The following is a 19,261-nucleotide window of genomic DNA, read 5'->3' on the forward strand; positions in this document are numbered from 1 at the left end:
GGCAGCACATAGGATTCCCCCATATTAGGCTTTGGGATTTGAACCCAAGGCCCCAGCGCTGCAAGGCAGCAGTGCTAACCTCTGAGCCACCATGCTACCCTTAGTATACATCTAATATCCACGGTTGCTAAAATGGACAGAGATGTCAGCAGCGAGTACCAGAAAAATTAGGCATGTACACATGCCTGAAAAATGTGGTATTGTTGCAGCTGCTTCTGTAGCAGCGGCCAGAAAAATTGCAGCACCTTAACAAGTGCAGCAGCAGAGGCCAGAAAAATTAGGCATGTACACATGGATGAAAAATTGGGTATTGTCGCAGCTGTAGCAGCGGCCAGAAAATTTGCAGCACCATAACAAGTGCAGCAGCAGAGGCCAGAAAAATTAGGCATGTACACATGGATGAAAAATTGGGTATTGTCGCAGCCACTGCTGTAGCAGCGGCCAGAAAAATTTCTGTTTGTGTCGCCAGGCAGAAAGTTCCCTAAAACATTGCGGCTTGAACCCTAGTTGGTGGCAGATAAGTCACGCAAGTCATCCGGCATTAAGAGTTCAAATACAGCAGCGTGTGGACCATTTTTAGCCCAAGGCAGCTCATTTGATCAGGCCTTGTTCAGTCAAATGTATCGCCCAGTGTCAGTCCCTTCGGGATCCATCCTTCATTCATCTTCAGAAAGGTGAGGTAATCCAGGACTTTTTTGACCAAGGCGACTCCTCTTCTCAGTGACAATACCTCCTGCTGCACTGAAGGTCCTTTCTGACAGGACACTTGAAGCGGGACAGGCCAGAAGTTCGAGCGCAAATTGGGATAGCTCAGGCCACAGGTCAAGCCGGCACACCCAGTATTCAAGGGGTTCATCGCTCCTCAGAGTGTCGATATCTGCGGTTAAGGCCAGGTAGTCTGCTACCTGTCGGTCAAGTCGTTCTCTGATGGTGGGACCCGAAGGGCTGTGGCGATGCATGTCCTCCATCAACAGCATGTCTGTACAGCATCCTGTCCTTGCCAGCGTGTTTGTGGGAGGTGGAGGAGGATTACTTTCACCTCTTCCCCTGTTAGATCCCTGTTGTGCTGTGACATGACCCTTATATGCTGTGTACAGCATACTTCTTTTTTTTATTTTTCGACCTGCTGAATCCTTTCCGCCTTGCTGTAATGCGGTAACATGTCAGGCACTTTATGTTTATACCGGGGGTCTAGTAGCGTGGACACCCAGTACAGGTCATTCTCCTTCATCCTTTTTATACGAGGGTCCCTCAACAGGCACGACAGCATGAAAGACCCCATTTGCCCAAGGACGGATGCCGAGCTACTCATGTCCCGTTCCTCATCCTCAGTGATGTCAGGGAAGGTATAATCTTCTTCCCCCCAGCCACGTACAACACCACGGGAACGAGATAGGTGACAAGGAGCTCCCTGGGATGCCTGCTGTGGTTGGTGTTCCTTCTCCTCTTCAAAGCCACATTCCTCCTCTGACTCCTCTTCCTCACAATCCTCTTCCAGCGTTGCTGCAGGTCCAGCAAGCGATGCTGATAAGGCTGTTTCTGGTGGTGATGGTTTTCACAACTCTTCCTCTTCACGCTCATCTACTGCCTGATCCAGCACTCTTTGCAGGGCACGCACCAGGAAGGAAACAAACGGTATGATGTCGCTGATGGTGCCTTCGGTGCGACTGACCAGGTTTGTCACCTCCTCAAAAGGACACATGAGCCTACAGGCATTGCGCATGAGCCTCCAGTAACGTGGCAAAAAAATTCCCAGCTCCGCAGATGATGTCCTAGCACCCCGGTCATACAAATATTCGTTGACGGCTTTTTCTTGTTGGAGCAGGCAGTCGAACATTAGGAGTGTTGAATTCCAACGTGTCGGGCTGTCGCAAATCAAGCGCCTCACTGGCATGTAGTTTCGCCGCTGGATATCTGACAAGTGCTCCATGGCCGTGTAGGAATGCCTGAAATGGCCACACACCTTCCTGGACTGCTTCAGGACATCCTGTAAGCCTGGGTACTTGAGCACAAAGCGTTGTAAAATCAGATTACACACATGTGCCATGCACGGCACATGTGTCAACGTGCCCAACCTCAATGCCGCCAACAAATTTGTTCCGTTGTCACAAACCACCTTGCCGATCTCCAGTTGGTGCGGAGTCAGCCACTGATCCACCTGTGCATTCAGGGCCGACAGAAGCGCTGGTGCGGTGTGACTCTCCACTTTGAGGCAAGTCAACCCCAAGATGGCGTGACACTGCCGTATCCGGGATGTGGAATAGCACCTGGGGAGCTGGGGGGGGGGGGGGGGGGTGCCAGTCATGTGGAGCAAGAAGCAGCAGTGGAAGAGGACTCGGCTGAGGATGTTATGGAAGAGGATGGAGTAGGAGGAGTAGAGGAGGTGGCAGCAGGCCTGCCTGCAAGTCGTAGCGGTGTCACCAACTCCTCTGCAGAGCCACGCATTCCATGCTTGGCAGCCGTCACCAGGTTTACCCAATGCGCAGTGTAGGTGATATACCTGCCCTGACCATGCTTTGCAGACCAGGTATCAGTGGTCAGATGGACCCTTGCCCCTACACTGTGTGCCAGACATGCCATAATTTCCTTTTGCACAGTGGAGTAAAGGTTGGGGATTGCCTTTTGTGCAAAAAAATTTCGGCCGGGTACCTTCCACTACGGTGTCCCAATGGCTACAAATTTTTTAAAGGCCTCAGACTCCACCAGCTTGTATGGTAAATGCTGGCGGGCTAGCAGTTCCAACAAGCCAGCTGTCAGACGCCGGGCTAGGGGGTGACTTTGAGACATTGTCTTCTTGCGCTCAAACATCTCCTTGACAGACACCTGACTGTGGGCAGATGAGCAGGAACTTCTCAAGGCGAGAGACGGAGAGGCGGATGGTTGAGAGGGGGCAAGGAGGGCAGCAGTGGTTGACCTGGCTGAAGATGCTGGACCAGGAGGAGGATGGCGGCTTTGACTTTGTGTGCTGCTTGTACTGACGTGTTGATCCCATAGGCGTTTGTGATGTGACATCTTGTGCCTTGGCAAAGCAGTTGTGCCTAGGTGGGTGTTGGACTTCCCACGACTCAGTTTCTTTTGGCACAGGTTGCAAATAGCCTCGCTGTTGTCAGAGGCAGACACACACACAAAAAAAAATGACACACTGCTGAGCTCTGCGATGACGGCATTCTGGTGGTGGTAACAGCATGCGTTAATTGGCGTCCCATCTGACTGACCCGGGGTGCCGATGCATGCTCTCTGACTGTGCCACTAGCTCCTTGCGACGACCTCCCCCTGCTTCCAACTCGTCTCCTCCTCCTCTCTGTCTCCCCATCTGAACTTTCCCCCTCTTCTTCTTTTCTAGCGGGCACCCACGGACACATCTTCATCATGAACACCTTCACCGCTATCTGACACCTCAAGAAAGGAAGCAGCAGCGGGTACAACATCATCATCACACCGTACGTCCATGTGTGTAATGCTGCCTGACTGAGACATATCTCTGTTAACTACATCCTCTGGCAATAATGGTTGCGCATCACTCATGTCTTCAAACTGATGTGTAAATAACTCCTCTGACGGATCAAGTAAAGCTGCTGCGGTGCTAGTGTTGTTGGTGGCGGCAGGCGGGCAAGTGGTAGCATGAGAGGTGCCCGAAGCAAAGCTAGAGGAGGAGAAAGACGATGCGTCAAGGTTCCGAGCGGAAGCTGTAGTAGATTGGGTTTCTTGTGATAGCCAGTCAACTAAGTCCTCAGAACTTTGGGGGTTCAGGGTACGTGGCCTCTGAACACTGGCCATTCTAGGGCCAAAGGGAATCCCAGCACCACGACGGCCCCTGCGGGGTAGCCTTGCTCTGCCTGTAATTTTTTTGGTTACATTTGCACAAGTGTCACACCAAATGTGATTTGCACTAGGGTGACACAATTTGCCCTGCAGGCAAAAAAACTGGCAACTGTGACGTGAACTGACAGTCACAACTGATTTTATTTAACAGCCAAAAAAGGTTGGTTTTTTTAAATTTGCACAACTGTCACACCAAATGTGATTTGCACTAGTGTGACAATGAGCAAAACAGCTTGCCAGCGGAGTTCCCCTTTTAAGCAGTGGTCCCCAACCAGGGTGCCTCCAGCTGTTGCAAAACACATGGACTGATATATTTCAGCCCTTTGAATACTGTAGTAGTTAGTTGCTTTAACCCCTTAACGACACAGGACGTATATTTACATCCTGCGCCGGCTCCCGCTATATGAAGCGGGATCGCGCCGCGATCCCGCATCATATCGCGTCGGTCCCGGCGCTTATCAACGGCCGGGACCCGCGGCTAATACCACACATCGCCGATCGCAGCGATGTGCGGTATTAACCCTTTAGAAGCGGCGGTCAAAGCTGACCGCCGCTTCTAAAGTGAAAGTGAAAGTGACCCGGCTGCTCAGTCGGGCTGTTCGGGACCGCCGCGGTAAAATCGCGGCGTCCTGAACAGCTGACCGGACACCAGGAGGGCCCTTACCTGCCTCCTCGGTGTCCGATCGACGAATGACTGCTCCGTGCCTGAGATCCAGGCAGGAGCAGTCAAGCGCCGATAACACTGATCACAGGCGTGTTAATACACGCCTGTGATCTGTGTAAAAGATCAGTGTGTGCAGTGTTATAGGTCCCTATGGGACCTATAACACTGCAAAAAAAATAAAAAAAAAGTGTTAATAAAGGTCATTTAACCCCTTCCCTAATAAAAGTTTGAATCACCCCCCTTTTCCCATAAAAAAAATAAAACTGTGTAAAAAAATAAATAAATAAACATATGTGGTATCGCCGCGTGCGTAAATGTCCGAACTATAAAAATATATCATTAATTAAACCGCACGGTCAATGATGTATGCGCAAAAAAATTCCAAAGTCCAAAAAAGCGTATTTTGGTCACTTTTTATACCATTAAAAAATGAATAAAAAGTGATCAAAAAGTCCGATCCCGAAACGCGTAATCTTAACTTGTATCGCTCTTTTATTGCTTTTATTGGTTTTATTCATTTGCAATAAAATCCACAAGCTTTTACAATATTCCAACTTGGATTTTGGTTTATTCCTACATCTCCACGGAACCAGCAGCGCCATTTGCGAGGTCTTTTTAGCTCTTTTATGATCACCTACTCTCTCCAGGAGACGTTTTTTACCTCACCTGTTACCTCAGGCTCAGCAGCGGTTCCGGCTATTTTGTAACCCGTGCATTGGGTTGATATGCAAGTTTAACCCCTTAAGGACACATGACGTTCTCATACGTCTCCATTTCCGAGTCCTTAAGGACACATGACGTATGAGAACGTCATGTGTTTTACCGGCCCCCCGCAACCATCTGGAGCGGAGCCGGTCCCCGATGCCTGCTGAAATCGTTCAGCAGGCATCGGGGCATATCGCCCAGGGGGGTCATGATGACCCCTCATGTCGGCGATGGCCGCAGATTGCTGGACAATTCAGTCCAGCGATCTGCGGCGGATTCCGGGTCAATCGGGTCTCCAGTGACCCGGTGACCCGGAATTATTGGCTGATCGGGGCCGTCAGAGATGGCCCCGAACAGCCAGAGCCAGCAGGGGTGAGGTGGCACTGGTGCCACCTCACGATCGCCCTGATTCGTCGGCCGGATTACCGGCCGACAAATCAGGGCGCCTGCTGCGGGTGTCACTCCCGCAACCCGCTCCGCCCCTCTTCCGGAGGACGTGAGCGGGTGCGGGACGTGCACCCCGGGTGCTGGGGACCCCGATCCCCGGTGCCCCTGTTGGGATCGGGGCCCCAGGAGCAGCGGCGGCGGCGGAGATGACGAGGGACTGACCTGTGCGGCGAGGATCGTTGGAGGTGAGTGATAGCCTCCTGCTGTTGCTTAGCAACAGCTCCCAGCATGCAAAAAGGGCATGCTGGGATCTGTAGTTATGCAACAGCAGGAGGCAGACCACCACAACTCCCAGCATTCCCTTATGGGCATGCTGGGACTTGTAGTTTTGCAACAGCTGGAGGCACATTCTTTCTATGGAAAAGTGTACCTTCAGCTGTTGTGTAACTACAACTCCCAGCTTGCACAATCAGCTAAAGTGCATGCTGGGAGTTGTAGTGGTGCATCTGGTGGTTGCATAACTACAACTCTCAGCATGCCTTTTGGCTGTCGGTGACTGCTGAGAGTTGTAGTTTTGCAACAGCTGAAGGCACACTGAGTTAAGTAGCAAACCAGTGTGTCTCCAGCTGTTGCATAACTACAATCCCCAGCATCCCCAGCCAAAGTAGTATGCCTCCAGCTGTTGCATAACTACAAGACCCAGCATGCCCTTCCGCTGTCCGTACATGCTGGGGGTTGTAGCTTTTGCAACAGCTGAAGGCACACTGGTTGCAAAACACTGAGTTTGTTAGCAAACTCGGTGTTTCACAACCAGTGTGCCTCCAGCTGTTGCAAAACTACAACTCCCAGCATGCACTGATAGACCGTACATGCTGGGAGTTGTAGTTTTGCAACAGCTGGATGTTCCCCCCCCCCCAATGTGAATTTACAGGGTACACTCACATGGGCGGAGGATTACGGTAAGTATCGGGCTGCAAGTTTGAGGTGCGGCAAAATTTCTGCCGCAGCTCAAACTGCCAGCGAGAAACTACTGTGAACCCCCCGCCCGTGCGACTGTACCCTAAAAACACTACACTACACTAACACAAAATAAAATAAAAAGTAAAAAACACTACATATACACATACCCCTACACAGCCCCCCTCCCCTCCCCAATAAAAATGACAAACGTCTGGTACGCCACTGTTTCCAAAACGGAGCCTCCAGCTGTTGCAAAACAACTACTCCCAGTATTGCCAGATAGCCGTTGACTGTCCAGGCATGCTGGGAGTTTTACAACAGCTGGAGGCACCCTGTTTGGGAATCACTGGCGTAGAATACCCCTATGTCCACCCCTATGCAAGTCCCTAATTTAGGCCTCAAATGCGCATGGCGCTCTCACTTTGGAGCCCTGTCGTATTTCAAGGCAACAGTTTAGGGTCACATATGGGGTATCGCCGTACTCGGGAGAAATTGCCTAACAAATTTTGGGGGGTATTTTCTGCTATTACCCTTTTTAAAAATGTAAAATTTTTGGGAAAACAAGCATTTTAGGTAAAAAAATATATATATTTTTTTACATATGCAAAAGTCGTGAAACACCTGTAGGGTATTAAGGTTCAAACTACCCCTTGTTACGTTCCCCGAGGGGTCTAGTTTCCAAAATGGTATGCCATGTGTTTTTTTTTTGCTGTCCTGGCACCATAGGGGCTTCCTAAATGCGGCATGCCCCCAGAGCAAAATTCGCTTTCAAAAAGCCAAATGTTACTCCTTCTCTTCTGAGACCTGTAGTGCGCCAGCAGAGCACTTTTCACCCCCATATGGGGTGTTTTCTGAATCGGGAGAAATTGGGCTTCAAATTTTGGGGGGTATTTTCTGCTATTACCCTTTTTAAAAAATGTAAACATTTTGGGAAAACAAGCATTTTAGGTAAAAATTTTTTTTTTTTTACATATGCAAAAGTCGTGAAACACCTGTAGGGCATTAAGGTTCACATTACCCCTTGTTACGTTCCCCGAGGGGTCTAGTTTCCAAAATGGTATGCCATGTGTTTTTTTTTGCTGTTCTGGCACCATAGGGGCTTCCTAAATGCAGCATGCCCCCAGAGCAAAATTTCATTCAAAAAAGCCAAATGTGACTCCTTCTCTTCTGAGACCTGTAGTGCGCCAGCAGAGCACTTTTCACCCCCCATATGGGGTGTTTTCTGTATCGGGAGAAATTGGGCTTCAAATTTTGGGGGGTATTTTCTGCTATTACCCTTTTTAAAAATGTTAAATTTTTGGGAAACCAAGCATTTTAGGTAAAAAATATATATATTTTTTTTACATATGCAAAAGTCGTGAATCACCTGTAGGGTATTAAGGTTCACTTTACCCCTTGTTACGTTTCCTGAGGGGTCTAGTTTCCAAAATGGTATGCCATGTGTTTTTTTTTTCTGTCCTGGCACCATAGGGGCTTCCTAAATGCGGCATGCCCCCCAAAAACCATTTGTCGCTCCTTCCCTTCTGAACCCTCTACTGCACCCGCTGAACAATTAACATAGACATATGAGGTATGTCCTTACTCGAGAGAAATTGGGTTTCAAATACAAGTAAAAATTTTCTCCTTTTTATCCCTTGCAAAAATTCAAAAATTGGGTCTACAAGAACATGCGAGTGTAAAAAATGAAGATTGGGAATTTTCTCCTTCACTTTGCTGCTATTCCTGTGAAACACCTAAAGGGTTAAAACACTTATTGAATGTCATTTTGAATACTTTGGGGGGTGTAGTTTTTATAATGTGGTCTTTTATGGGGTATTTCTAATATGAAGACCCTTCAAATCCACTTCAAACCTGAACTGGTCCCTGAAAAATAGCGAGTTTGAAAATTTTGTGAAAAATCGGAAAATTGCTGCTGAACTTTGAAGCCCTCTGGTGTCTTCCAAAAGTAAAAACTCATAAATTTTATGATGCAAACATAAAGTAGACATATTGTATATGTGAACCCCAAAAAATATATTTTTAATATCCATTTTCCTTACAAGCAGAGAGCTTCAAAGTTAGAAAAATGCAAAATTTTCATTTTTTTCATCAAATTTTGGGATTTTTCACCAAGAAAGGATGCAAGTTACCATAAAATTTTACCACTAAGTTAAAGTAGAATATGTCACGAAAAAACAATCTCAGAATCAGAATGATAACTAAAAGCATTCCAGAGTTATTAATGTTTAAAGTGATAGTGGTCAGAATTGCAAAAAACGCTCCAGTCCTTAAGGTGTAAAATGGCCTGGTCCTTAAGGGGTTAATACTTGCTCTAAGGTGAGCAGTTACTACCTAAGGGGCCTGCAAGCCCCGCACCTACTTCCCTTCCTTTTCCCTCAACCACTCAACGGTATCACACGAGGCGCCCTCTCTGGTCTCCTTTTTTCTCCCCATACACTTGCCAGAGATAGCCTGACTGCCATTAGGTACCGAGATGAGATCCTCAGACCCCTTGTGAGACCATATGCTGGTGCGGTTGGCCCTGAGTTCCTCCTAATGCAAGACAATGCTAGACCTCATGTGGCTGGAGTGTGTCAGCAGTTCCTGCAAGAGGAATGCATTGATGCTATGGACTGGCCCACCCTTTCCCCGGACCTGAATCCGATTGAGCACATCCGGGACATCATGTCTCGCTCCATCCTGAGGGATGTCTGGGAGGACATCCCCCAGTAGACCATCCTCCACCTCATCAGGAGCATGTCCAGGCGTTGTAGGGAGGTCATATGGGCACATGGAGGCCACACACACTACTGAGCCTCATTGTGACTTGTTTTAAGGACATTACATAAAATTGGATCAGCCTGTAGTGGGGTTTTCCACTTTGATTTTGAGTATGACTCCATATCCAGACCTACATGGGTTGATAAATTTGATTTTCATTGATCATTTTTGTGTGATTTTGTTGTCAGCACATTCAACTATGTAAAGACGAAAGTATTTCATACGATTAGTTCATTCATTCAGATCTAGGATGTGTTATCTTAGTGTTCTCTTTATTTTTATTGAGCAGTGTATTTACTAAAACAGACCTGTCATGGGAACTGACAGACCCTTGTTGTGTATTCTGCCGGTGACTATATCTGATCAGTACTGTATTCTCCTGTATGGTCTTCAACGTGCGGAAAAGTTAGTAGACCTGGTATGTGACCACTATACAGTCACTGGTATTAATGGCTATATTACTACTTGTATAGTGGTACTGTACACTTGTCCCTGACTGAAGAAGCATCACCAGTCCTGAGCATGTGATTAGGTGTTTCGATGTTCCACTTCTGTTCTCCTTCTTGAGTTGATGGGATGGGTAATTAATGAAATAGTAATGGATGTAATAAAACAAAATAATAAAGCAAAGTACTTCCACTCTTGCATACACTACAACAGTAAAACCAATGGAAAGATCACATTATAACAAATAGGGTATTATCAACCTCTTCTTACAGACAGATCATTTCATGGTTTTCGTAAAATTGAAACCATATGCTGGATCACCACAGACTGCATGAGGTCTCTCTTGGCTTTCCCCAGTCAGCTCAGTTTATCCAACATCCCAGCGCTCCTCACTATTTCTCAGGATAACAAATCAAATAATGGAGAACTCTGCTATTCCTGACCGAAGACTCAAGGCCAACTTTCTAAGGGTCGACAAATAAAATTATCCATATGTTATAGTAAAACCATTTTTAATGGTTCTTTAAAAACAAGGCTGTCGGATATGACTAGAAGAAAACGACTTGATATATCTCCCCCAAAGGCCCAGATTTATCAATCTAACTGAGACAAAAAGTGTCTTATTCACCCATAGCAACCAATCACAGCTCAGATTTCATTTTAATAAGGCAATCTGAGCTCTGATTGGTTAATACTAGCAAATTGCACCAGTGTTTGTCCTTAGATTGATAAATCTGGGCTACAGCTTGACTATGCTACTTTGTTGTCTCAATATACGACCACACCAGCCAATCATTGGCCGCATTGGTGATGTTACTGAGGTCAACATATCCCAACTGTGGCCAATGATTGGTTGCTGTGGTCGTATGCCAAGCCATATCAAGACTGTGGAGGAACAAAGGATTTGAAAGGAAAGTATACCCTGTAAGACTTATCAAACCTAGATCTTTTTAAGCAGGGCACCTAGGGCCTACACCACCTGGGGGGCACAATTGTCCTGGATCCCCAGCCAAGGAAGTGACACCTTTAACTGCAAGTGCAACATCACTGGCTTCTTGCCCTGTTGTTTACCCTGTAGGCCACAGGCTGCCTTAGGCCTGCAGTCTACAGGGGGACAGAAGCAGTGTAAAACCCTGCTCCCAGTTCGGGTGCATGCCTGATGATGTCAAGTCTCCAAAAGAAAGACTCCATACAGGGCTAACCTATCCTCCTTCCCCTGGGAAGCTCTGATAATATAACTGTCCTTATATGGACAATTTACCATTCATAGAAAACCTGTATATGGAAATTGTCCGTAAATGGGCAGTTACATCATCACAGCTTCCCTTCAACATATCCCACATATCCCGACAACATATCCCACTATATCCCACTAACGGTGGTCCTCCAGATGTTGCAAAACTTCAACTCCCAGCCGTTGGCTGTCCCGGAATGCTGGCATGAATGCCGTTGGCTGTCCGGGCATGCTGACATGTTTTGCAACATCTGGAGGGCCAAAGTTTGAGACCACTGTGCTACAGCATTCTATTGGAGGTATACAAAGTAATCCTTCCAACATATACCTCTGACTAATGGATTTAAAGTGGTACTCCGCTGGAAAACATTTTCTTTTAAATCAACTGGTGCCAGAAAGTTATACAGATTTGTAAATTACTTATATTTAAAAGTCTTAATCCTTCCAGTACTTATCAGCTGCTGTATGCTCTACAGGAAGTTCTTTTTTTTAAATTTCCTTTCTGCCTGACCACAGTGCTCTCTACTGACACCACTGTCCATTTTAGGAACTGTCCAGAGTAGGGGCAAATCTCCATAGCAAACCTATCCTGCTCTGGACAGTTCCTGACATGGACAGAGGCGTCAGCAGAGAGCACTGTGGTCAGGCAGAAAGGAAATTTAAAAAAATAGAACTTCCTGTGGAGCATACAGCAGCTGATAAGTACTGGAAGGATTTAGATTTTTAAATAGAAGTAATTTACAAATCTGCTTAACTTTCTGGCACCAGTTGATTAAAAAAAAAAATGTTTTTCAGTGGAGTACCCCTTTAACCCAGTGTGAACCCAGCCTAAGAAGTATGCAATGCATAACTTTGCTAGCTAGAATAATTACTCAGCCCTTGTATGGCTATACGTACGAGTTATATAGTCAATATAATGCAGTGTTGATCCAAGCCCCATAGTTACCATCTGATAATAAAAAAGTGCATATTTTTCTTGGACGTCTTTTAACAAACCGTGCCTGGACAGTACATAACAGATACAATTATGCTGCGTGACCCATTATAGAGCCCTGACAGTGTATGTGGGTCTCAGTAAGGCAATGAGTGTTGAGAGCTCACGGTAAACAAAGGCTTTTGGAATAATAGTGGGTTTGCTTATCATAACGTGTCCAGTGCGTTTCCTCTCTGAACTGCTGGAACGTGGTCATCACTCAGTAACGAGGAGGAAAGACCTTGATCTGGCAAAGTCCCTTCCGCAGGATAATTATTCCAAGCTATAGCGTAATCTCTCATGAATGTGACATGTAAACCTTATCTTTCTTTCCCAAGGGTATACTGTACAGAACAGATATGTTCCACGAAACCAGAATGGCTTGCCAAAGGTATGCAAGCTCTCAGGATTATATGGCTTAAAGGGGTACTCTGGAGGAAAAAAAAGTTTTTCAATCAACTGGTGTCAGAAAGTAATACAGATTTGTAAATGACTTCTATGTAAAAAATCTTAATCCTTCCAGTACTTATCAGCTGCTGTATGCTCCAGAGAAAGTTGTGTAGTTCTTTCCAGTGTGACCACATTGCTTTCTGCTGCCACCTATGTCAATGTCAGGAATTGTCCAGAGCAGGAGAGGTTTGCTATGGGGATTTGCTCCTACTCTGGACAGTTCCTGACACGGAGAGAGGTGGCAGCAGAGAGCACTGTGGTCAGACTGGAAAGATCGTAGGTAGAAGATCAGTTGACAAAGGCCACCTGGCCGAAACGCGTCCTGCGAGTCGCTATCTTGCATTACCTTGCATATGGATAAATAAACTACTATGATTCAGCATATCCAGTGAGTGCCAGGATTTCTTCTACCTACTATTTGCACCCTTGGTCCATGTGCACCACCACCTATACGAGTGCCGACTCTCTACTACTTTTATACTGGAAAGATCTACCCAAATTCCTCTGGAGCATACAGTAGCTGATAAGTACTGGAAGGCTTAAAGGAGTATTCCACTTGAAAACATTTTTTTAATCAACTGGTGCCAAAAAGTTTTAACAGATTTGTAAATTACTTTTATTAAAAAAAATCTTAATCCTTCCAGTACTTATCAGCTGCTATATGCTCCACAGGAAGTTAATTTCCTTTTGAATTTCCTTTCTGTCTTACCACAGAGCTCTCTGCTCACACCTCTGTCCATTTTAGGAACTGTCCAGAGCAGGATAGGTTTGCTATGGGTATTTGCTCCTACTGTGGACAGTTCCTAAAATGGACAGAGGTGTCAGCAGAGAGCACTGTGGTCAGACTGAAAGGAAATTCAAAAAGAAAAAAACTTCCTCTGGAACATACAACAGCTGATAAGTACTGAAATGATTAAGATTTTTTTAATAGAAGTAATTTACAAATATGTTTAACTTTTTGGCACCAGTTGATAAAAAAATTGTTTTCAAGCGGAGTACCCCTTTAAAGGGCATGCCAGGATTTTTTTTTCTATTTGACTATGCTACATGGGCTGTAAAGTTAGTGTAGTTCATAATGTAGTGTCTGTACCTCTGTGTGATGATGGTCTCACAAATCTTATGTGATTTTTGACCCAAATTCTTTTTAACAGCATATGCAATGACTGTTGTCTCAGGTTTTCTTAGGTTGCAGTGCGACCTGAGACATTACATCACTAGTCAAGTGATGACAGGGAGCCTGTCCTGCTTCAATGGGTGGAGCGACTGCTGGGTGGGAGAGAGATCAGTCTGCAACTAATCGTGTTTTTTGCAACAGCTGGAGGCAACCTGGCTGGAAAACACTGGTCATTTGAATGGAATGCAGCTCATTTGTGTGTTCAATGGGAGGGGTGGCTGATGTGTGGGAGGGAGAAAAGTGACCTCACACTTACAAACAAGGAATGATGGGATTTGTAGTTTAAGGGAACAAACTCCAACAGGAAATAGCCAGTTCATAATAAGATAGCCACAGTGTTATGGTAATCTCACAACACAGCCATTTAGCCCCAAGACAAGCACAGATCCTTCCTAAGCATGTCCATTACTGTCTGGCAGGTAAGTACTAAACGTTCCGAATGCTGTGGCAGTGGAGAACCCCATTAAAGTGTACCTGTCACTTAAAAAACTTTTGACATGTCCAAGCAATGTCAAAAGTTTTGATCAGCAAGTTTGAGCCAGGAAAAGTCAGAAGTCCGCACAGCTTTACGCTCCTCTTCCTGCTCTGTGTCATGTGATCGAGACACGCTCCATAGAGTTCAATTGCAAGTGTGTCTAGATCAGGTGACACAGAGCCGGGAGACAACGCACTCCCGTCAAGTTCTCCCGGCACGTTCTTCTAATCGGTGGAAGTCTAAACACTCAGACCTCCACCAATCAAAATTTTGACATGTTGCTAGCAATTGTCAAAAGTTTTTCCAAATAACAGTGGCCATTTTAATTGAAAACATAAAGGAGGAGATTTATCAAAAGCTGTCGATAGGAAAAGTTGCTGTGCTGCCCATAGCAACCAATCAGATCACTTCTTTCATTTTTCAGAGGCCTTTTCAAAAATGAAAGAAGCGATCTGATTGGTTGCTATGGTTGCTGGGTCTCTGTATCTGAAGAAATAGAGCTCTGACTCTAATAGATGCCTGACAAGAATGAATAAGCACAGAATTCTGGACATAGACAACAACATGATGATAAAATGGGGAGAATTACTTTAGGGAATGTATCATCAGGACATGACCTAAGTTTTTTTTTTTTTACTATTTTTTAAATTGTCCATTTTACTATTTTCTAAAATAATCCAGAACGTAATCTTGCAGTGATCATTCTGACCACTAAGCCTAATAATTAGCTAAGACTTCTTGTTATGTAGAGATAACTTTCCAGCAGTGTCCTCCCTATCATCACAAAAGGTGACACCAGTCTTTAGACACCATTCACAATAGGTGATGCTAAGAGCACAGCCTCTGCAGAGGTCACAGAGCACGTCTAGAAAACTCTCCCATTCTAGTAAATAGGTTTTGTTTCAGTATATTGAGCATATGTTCATGGGTCCTACTGTAAAGCATATGTCTAAATGCTGTTGACAGCTAATACACTATAGCTGCTCCTTTAATAATGTACAAAAATAATATTAATAATACAATCATACAGTCAGAAAATAGAAATTGATTAAAAAAAACATACATTTTATTTTTTTATTTAAAGGTGTTATTCAGGCTTAGAAAAACAGAGCTGATTTATTAAAAAAAAAAACAGCATCCCAGCTGGTTGTGTGTGGTATTGCAGCTCAGTTCCATTGAAGTGTATTTATCCAAACCAACCTGAGGAAGGTTTGGTGCTGTTTTTGAAAGAAATTAGCTCTGTTTTTCTATTCATGGATATTCCCTTTGAGGATAAAAATGTAGGGGCACAGTAGGCAACGATTTGCCGCAGTTGGCACACACTCCTTGCACTGTTTAGTGGAGCGCCAGAGATACACAAGTGCTACAGATAGGGGATACATTTTGGAGTACTGGAGTATCCCTTTAAAATGTTAAAGGGGTTATCCGGCCAAATAGCAGCACCCCCGCATTCTATGTGGGGTGCGTCTCCAGTCTCGGAAAGCTCTCTGTTTCCGGGACTGGGGAGGTAACGCCACCCCCCCTCCATTCATGTCTATGGGAAGGGGCGTGACGGCCGTCACGCCCCCTCCCATAGACATGATTGGAGGGGGTGTGGTGTTACGTCACGTCCCCATTCCCCGAAACAGAGAGCTTTCCGAGACTGGAGACGCAGCCCTGCATAGAATACGGGTGCTGCCCGGAGATCGCGGGGGTCCCAGTGGCGGGCCCCCCAGTGATCAGACATCTTATCCCCTATCCATCTTATCCCCTATCCTTTGGATAGGGGATAAGATGTCTTTGGCTGGATAAAAAACAGCCCTAGTTAGTTTTAAATACTTTTACCTCCGTGAATGGCTGTGGCTTTGATTAAAGGGGTGCGGCAGCAGAGAACAGGGTATGGCTTAAAAATTTGACACTGTGCACCAAAATTTTAGGCAACATTGATATTAGGACTGTCTTGAAGTTAAGCGGTACAGCAACACCGTTAATCTGTACGTAAAGAGTACGAGGGTCCATATTTGTTGCATTTCCATTAGTGAGAGGCAATAATTTTGTCAGGAATAATGCAGCGCCCCGTGTGGCTGCTGCTGCTTTGAAGACTTTGGGGGAGATTTATCAAAACCTGTGCAAAGTAAAAGTGGAGCAGTTGTCCATAACAACCAATCAGATTGCCATTTTTATTTTTTAGAGGCCTCTTTGAAAATAATAGAAACAATCTGATTGGTTGCTATGGGCAACATATCCACTTTTCCTCTAAACAGGTTTTAATAAATCTTTCCCTTTGGGTTGAAATGTCGACTCGACAACTATAGATAATAAAGTTTAGGAAACACAGCAATAAAAAGTCCCAGACAGGCCATCATCCAACTTTCATTGGAATAAATCAATATTTGCCATAAATAAAATGTATATATAAAAGCCAAAGTTATTGCATAAAAAATAATATTATTCACTATTCTACGATCTGTTTTTCAATTGACTTCCCTGCAATATTTTGTCAGACTCTTTCCAGGAACGAGAGACACCTCCTAAGTCAATAGGATGTACAGCCCCTCCATGGTGTATTTTGGCAAGAGGCAGGGAAATTGTCCTGTGGTAATGAATGAATCATAGTTCTGCATTCACAAAGGATTTTATTTTTAGTTATTATTTAATCATTTAATCAGAGGATTTCATAGGGATCCTGCCTTTGAAGCATATGGTGCTGCTCCTGGTAATACACACACTTATTGGGCCCTGTTCACATCACTTTTAACCATGTCAAATACAAAAACAGAAATTGTGAGTTCTTTCAGACATCTGTCATGGGAGACTATTTTGGTTCCATTTTTGTATTAACACTAGTGCCACTATTAACATTATCAGTATGGGAACCAGGGGTCCCCATACCATCCAGAACATAATCCTATCCCGCTGCAGCATCTTCTTTGTCCCAGCTGAAGCACAGACATGGACAAAGTTCAGGAAGTGAGGGCGGGACTAGCACTCCCCTGTGCTCACTCCTGTCCTGTCAGACTTCTGTCAGGGGGTTGGAACATTTCTATGGATCTATAAAAAGATTTTTTTTTTTTACTGAAATCTTGCACTTTTTACATTGCTCATTGAGCTTTACAATATAATGACACTTCCTATTTTGTACAAATCGATTCTGAGCCTTCATTTCATTATCATTAGGGACAAAATTACAATATAAGGTAATATATCTATACTACAGTTGGAGGCAGATAACATAAGATCATTTCAATGACAATAAGTGATGGAGGCAGCTTCTTCTTCTTCCTCCCTCTCCCTACACAGTGATTTTTCCACATGTCCCAGAGCATGCTCACACCACTCATGTTTATGAGTTAAATAAGTAATTTTCTGGCTAAGGTTTCTTAAAGGGAATTTCTCAGCTGCAATTCAGATTCCAAACTGTTGACAAATTTCCCACCTGCACACGATATGTACGCACAGAGCAGGAACAAGATTTGGAAACAGGGCTTGGCTTTCAGCTGACTGTCAATCAAGCAGGGATAGAGATGGGAGGGGGAGTGAGGAGGCGTTAGAACCCTCAGCACTTCATGGGCTCGGGAAGGCCTCATTGACTCTTGGCATAAGAGAATAAAAGCATTTCTTCTATGCATTGGAAGCAAAGACAGATCTCCAAAACACTTGCATTGAAGGGGCATGACTGTGATGTCATGAGGGGTGTGGCTATGACATCACAAGCCTCCAGCCCTGCTTCGCCAGTCATCCAGCATGGAGCGAAGTTCGCTCCCTGCACCGGATGAGTGGGGTGCTACAGCCGGCCCCGGCGATCGGACATCCTATCCCCTATCCTTTGGATAGGGGATAAGATGTCTAGGGGCAGATTACCCCTTTAAGTCAAGAATATATATATATATATTTCAGAATTATGTATCAATATGTTCATATATAAGTGATCTTCATATCATAGCTGTTATAGGGGATAAGGTAACTATGTATCTACTTACTTAGTTGATTTTCTGCTTCGGTTTGTTCTCGTGACTGTCGCTTTTGTATGGCCTCTGCAGCCAGAAAGAGTAGAGGGAGCACAAGACATATACTTGGAAGACCCATATCTAAAACAGATACAAAGTAAAAACATTCAAGTAACATTTCCAGGAATTTTCATACACCACAATGTTCAGAAATTACATTATACTGTAGTAAAGCGGAGATGGTGTGGGAGGATCATGAGAAGTTCTAAAATGTTCATGTCATATCTTAGTTCTGGTTTGTACACAACTTGCTCTGGTGATTTTCATAATGAGAAGTGTAGTCTTTATACAAGGCATCGTACAATAATTTACTGTATGAAGGGCTTACTTCAATATCAGCAAAGTTGCTCATATGTACAAGACATACATGAATGTTTTAGGCAGTTGTGGGAAAAATTTTGAAAAGTAAAAATGCTTTCACAAACAAATGTATAACCAATTATACCAAACAGGTGATTACCTGATAATCATAACAGTAATGAAACTTAAACAGCTGTGTAGGAGGCTTAGAAATGGGTGAAAAACAGCCAAACTCTGCTAAAAAGATGAGGTTGTAAAAGATAGTCTCCCGTCATAGGCCATAAATACATCATGGCAAGACTGAGCACAGCAACAAGACACAAGGTAGTTATACTGCATCAACAAGGTCTCTCTCTCAGTCAAAAATTTTAAAACAGACTGGGCATCAGTATGTGTTGTTTAAGCTTATTTGAAGAAGCACAAAGAAACAGGCAATGCTGAGGACCATAGATGCAGTGGTCTGACAATGAAACTTGTGCAGATGAAAGATGTCCAGCAATACTATTAGCTTAGAACTGGCATTAACCAGTGTGGCCATCTACGGTTTGAAGATGTTTGTATAGGGGATAAGATGTCAAGGGGCAGAGTACCCCTTTAAACCCTGTGTATTGGGTTTAGTAATGGTGAACCAGCTGTCAGTTTCCCTTTAACATGTCTTTCAAATATGTCAAAAATGTTGATTGGTCAGGGTCTAGGTGTTCAGACCCCCATCGATCACTAGGGAGAAGCATTTGGCTGAGCACTTTACTGCCCAGATTGATGCTCTACTTGTTTTATTACAGGAGTCAGGCTCCATAGATTTTCCATAGAAGCTGAGTTCTACAGTGAGTTGGGGAGAGCAGGGAGATGGGGAGTGAAGTACTCAGCTGCATACTTCACCTGGCTCTATGGCTCTATCTAGCAATCGGTAGGGGTGGGGGGGGG

At 44.7% G+C, this 19,261-nt stretch overlaps 1 protein-coding gene across 4 annotated transcripts in view; it reads right to left on the reverse strand.

Annotated features, from left to right (window-relative positions):
• Nucleotides 1–19,261, reverse strand: part of MATN2 (matrilin 2) — a 223,629-nt gene that overhangs the window by 100,026 nt on the left and 104,342 nt on the right. For all 4 annotated transcript variants that reach the window (XM_056522421.1, XM_056522419.1, XM_056522420.1 and 1 more), the window contains one exon: nucleotides 18,011–18,118. In XM_056522421.1, coding sequence (XP_056378396.1) covers nucleotides 18,011–18,116 — 106 coding nt within the window. In that variant the 5' untranslated portion in view covers nucleotides 18,117–18,118. The remainder of the gene's footprint in view (nucleotides 1–18,010; nucleotides 18,119–19,261) is intronic.

The sequence above is a fragment of the Hyla sarda genome, chromosome 5 (genome assembly GCF_029499605.1).
Source record: "Hyla sarda isolate aHylSar1 chromosome 5, aHylSar1.hap1, whole genome shotgun sequence".
Classification (NCBI taxonomy): Eukaryota; Metazoa; Chordata; class Amphibia; order Anura; family Hylidae; genus Hyla; species Hyla sarda.